The sequence below is a fragment of the Parasteatoda tepidariorum genome, chromosome 2 (genome assembly GCF_043381705.1).
Source record: "Parasteatoda tepidariorum isolate YZ-2023 chromosome 2, CAS_Ptep_4.0, whole genome shotgun sequence".
Classification (NCBI taxonomy): Eukaryota; Metazoa; Arthropoda; class Arachnida; order Araneae; family Theridiidae; genus Parasteatoda; species Parasteatoda tepidariorum.
The window spans coordinates 2,844,044-2,848,306 of NC_092205.1; the positions used below are offsets into that span (position 1 = coordinate 2,844,044).

Consider the following 4,263-nt stretch of genomic DNA (forward strand, 5'->3'; position numbering starts at 1 on the left):
GTTTCGCTATTTTTGTGATTTTTCCTTAATTTATGATAACCAGTGTATTATTTTTCATTGTTATTTGTTTTGAATTCGAAGATATAATACTACTGTTTAAAGATGAGAGAACTTTTATAAAAATTAAATCTTTTGAATAATATTTGTAAATTTTTATAGGAATTCTAAATGTTTACATGTTTTGCAAAAATTTAAACAAATATTTATGCTTAAAAAATAGCATCATTACTCAAATTTGATACTTACAACAGACGCCATGCGTTGGTCAGTCAATCAGCAACCTTATGAGACTGTAACAAAACTTGATCAAACTGCTGAATTTCTCTTGATTTATACAAAAAAATGACCATTTCATGATGCAACTAAAACATTTCGAACCATTTTTGGTCCCATGACAGCACGATAGCTTGACTTCGAAGGCAAAGTTCGATATAACTGTTTCTAACCAATCACAAAGCAGACATTTTCCGTTTAATGGCTGTGGTTGAGAGAAACCAAGGAGATAAGAGGATAAAAACTAGTACAATACTCCGTGACAGTTTCATTTTGATACTACGCTCATAGAATAATAGTATAGTAAGCCGTGGTGGCTCGAGGGATAAAGCGTTCTCCTTCCAGTGAGGTGAACAGCGTTCGAATCCCAGCGATGGCTGATCGATACGAATTAAGCGCCCGGCTCGCACCGACCACAGTGCTGACGTGAAATATCCCCAGTTGTAAACGTATCATGGGTTAGAATCCTTTTGCTGTTAGGCTAACCGTGGGAGGCTCTCGTGGTTTTCTTCTCCATGTAACGCAAATGCTGCTTAGTTCCATCAACAAAGTCCTCCACGAAGACAAAATTTCTCGCAATACTTGATTCAGGACTTCCTTGTCTTCTCAATTGGGTTCAAAATTGCAAGGCTACGGAGTTGAACATTAAGTAGTCGTAAACCTAAAAATTAGGACGGCTGTTCAATGACTGTTATAAAAAGTAAAAAAATTATGGTATACTAATTTTTAATTAAGAGATGCAAATGTTACGAATTACATTTATTAAGCAATTTCGGGATTGAAATCCAAAACTATGAATATATCTTCATCAGTAGTTATTTTTAATTCATATTTTTTTATATTCTACTACTAAAAGTAAATTGCCAATATTTGATTATTTATCTTTTTCTTCAAGGTAGTTGCAATTATATCATCTCATTACAATTCTTGTTATAGACTCACATTTTCAAGTCTAGGTACATGCGTTTTTTTATGCATATTTATTTTTAAATTGCAAAAAAGATTGGAAATTATAAATTATTATCTATGCCGAATGTGAAAAGTATTTTTATTATACTTTAAAATTTTGAAATAGATGGTCATAAGAGCTTAAACGGTTTAATAAGGGGAATCTTGAAAATGAAAACTGTTAATCATGGCATCCGAAATCGTTTAAAATAAAATAATTTTTATAAATTAAACTAATCATTCAATTCTATTTAAAAAAATGTTATTAATACTTTGAATATTCTGAATACTTCAATTCAAAAGAGTCACAGTTAAAAATTCTTCCCCAACCTATGGTTAGGAAAACGCGTATGAAATTTTTTATTGGTGAAGGAAGAATATAGCACACGTGACCTGCAGAAAAGATAAGTCTTTTCGACGGACAACCCTTTTACTTCGATATTAATCTAATGTCACCATAAAATTTGGGAACCATCTGTCACAATCAATGAGCGATCGAACGAGTTCGAAGTTTCAGTTGCATGAGGTTTGACATACGCGTCACTTGCAGGTCCCCAATCAAATCTTATCCGAAAATTGATTCTGCGTGATACTACACACGAGCTTTAAAACTGTAACTAGTCAAGCGCAAACACGTGATTAGACTCAACCATGTGATTACTTGTAAGTATCCAATTGTTCCGTGTCTGGAGACAGAAACTCATTGAGATCATTCACTGTGCTGGAAATTCTCCGCTCTGGATTAACGACTTCCTCAGAAATAGAAAGTTTGTTGTGAAGGTCAATGGAAACTACTCAACTCACTTGGACAGGAGTATCCCAAGTCTCGGTCTTCAATCCCCAGCTGTTTCTCCTCTACATGAATACCATCCATGAATTCATAAATGGAGAGGCCAAGATAGCCTGCTTTGCAGATTCCATTGCCATCTGGAATACTAAACCTGACTTGTCTGCTTTTGAAGCTATCCTAAACACTAACCTGGCGAACGTACAAAGTTGGGCCACAAATCTTAAGCTCTTGATTAACCCAGATAAATCTAATCTCTGCGTCTTCACCACTGACAGAAAAAATAGGAAATCATTCCGTCCTAGCATCAAAATCTTCTACTCGATCATTAATCAAATTTCTAACCCCCAATTCCTTGGTCTCACGTTGGACACCGAGCTCAGATTCACCAAGCAAAATGAAGCCACCTCACTCAAAGCATTAAAAAAGCTCAATATTCTCAGGAAATTATGTGGTTCTACATGGGGTTCCAAACCGAAGACTCTCCTCAATACTTACACTACACTCATAAGACCAGTTTTTTGAATATGCAGCGCCAGTATGGGCTCCAGCATCCTCCTCATCAAAAAAGAAGATTGATACTGTCCAATACAGAGCTTAAATAATTATTATAGGCCCAGTTTCCTCAACTAACAACCTGAGTGATGAGATTGAATGCGGTCTCACACCACTTGAAAGCAGGCGAAAACTAGCCACGGTTAAATTTACCAATAAGATCAGGAGCAGCAGTGTGGAACACATTTCAAATGTTACTTTTCGGGCCTGGACCAACAGGAAAAGGTTGAAGAGATCCTCCACGCTCCAATACGACAAAGTTATCAGAAAGAACATCAGTCTAAACCACTCATGCCTTGACATTATTGAGGGACCATTTTTAGCTGTGAAACCACCGTCTACCGTTAAGATCAATTTAGACCTGCTGGAACCGTGTTCGAAGGAAGAACCACAAGAAATCGTTAAGATAAAGGGCATGGAAACTATTGCCAAGCTTTCTAAACCTGACCTTGTCACCGCTCACACTCACGGCTCTTCCAACTTAGAATGCAACAGAAGAGGTTATGGCACTTTCCTTCTCCTTCCAGATCAAACATCCCTCAAACATAGGGTCGCAGCCGGCAAAATCGCCTACAACTTCACTAGCGAACTGATCGCCATTAAATTCACTCTTGATCTTTACCTCTCACAGTCAGTCCCCTCGTCAGGCATCATCATTTTCTCTGACTGTAAATCTGCCCTGGAGGTCATTAAAGGGGGTAAAACGAGACTCGTCCAAGACATCAACGCTCTTCTGTCCACCATTGTTGCCAGGGAGAAAACCTGCACCATCCAATGGGTCCCCGCTCATTGCAACATTGAGGGGAATGAACAAGAGCGGACTCCCTCGCTAAAGAGACTAGAAATATTAATCCACCTCCCATGCAAATCACTTGCTTCGATGTAAATGCCGTCGCAAAACATCAGTTCTGCGGCGGACTTCGGAAAAAATGATGCCTTCCGGAGCTTAATCTTGACCGTGAAATCACCACTACCATCAGCAGCTTGCGGACGGGGCACATGAGAGGTATGAAGATCATGCCCGACGACTCTAGAACCTACGCAGGTTGCAGGCACTGCCCAAGAGCTCAGCTGGATCCAAGGCATATCTTCAGCTGTGTCTTTGTTGCCTCGGCCCTCTTCAACATTGACCTCAACTGCTGCCATGACATCCGTTATTCCGAAAAAGTCGGAGATGTGGCCAGGTCTGTGCTCCATGCCCTTGGTACCATTTAACTTGTACTTTTCTGCACCTGTCAAACGACAACAACAACATCCAATTGTTAGAATATGTTTTAGAAAATATACCCGATTACACTGCGTTAATACTGTGGAGTAATATCCCTCCGAATATGATGGTAGAACGTGCCAAAAGTCCCTGCGTTCTCATACGATTTTATAAAAGTGTATTTTAAATACGAACTCTAAAAATTAGTCAATAATAATCTTGCGTCAAACTTTCATGCTTTTACACCATTTGAGACTTATATTCAGTTTCGAAAACACTAATGTTAGCCGCTTTGTGTGTCAAACATTCAAGAAATGCTGAGTAGAATATCGCGAATAATTTGTTTGCAATCTGAACTCTTGAAGGTTGGTTCCTATTTTCAACGCTGATATTCATCAAGTGAAATAAACATTTGCCACTAAATATGTAGAATAATGATAATTATACTTTAATTTTTGAATCTCTGAAAGTTGTGTTAACTGATTTCAAAACG

The 4,263-nt window shown here is 38.1% G+C and overlaps 1 protein-coding gene across 1 annotated transcript; it reads left to right on the forward strand.

The window, feature by feature from the left end:
* The first annotated feature begins 2,005 nt into the window (after nt 1–2,005).
* Nucleotides 2,006–3,449, forward strand: LOC139425067 (uncharacterized). Its single transcript, XM_071178098.1, has 2 exons — nt 2,006–2,462; nt 2,623–3,449. The coding sequence occupies exons 1-2, from the start codon at nt 2,006–2,008 to the stop codon at nt 3,447–3,449; spliced, it is 1,284 nt and encodes a 427-aa protein (XP_071034199.1).
* Nucleotides 3,450–4,263: the final 814 nt, after the last annotated feature.

What these genes read in the sequence shown, in the direction of transcription:
- LOC139425067 (XM_071178098.1), top strand. Translation starts at nt 2,006, where the DNA reads ATGGAAACTACTCAACTCACTTGGACAGGAGTATCCCAAGTCTCGGTC. An exon ending in TATTCTCAGGAAATTATGTG is followed by an intron (nt 2,463 to 2,622) that starts GTTCTACATGGG and finishes TAATTATTATAG; the next exon opens with GCCCAGTTTCCTCAACTAAC.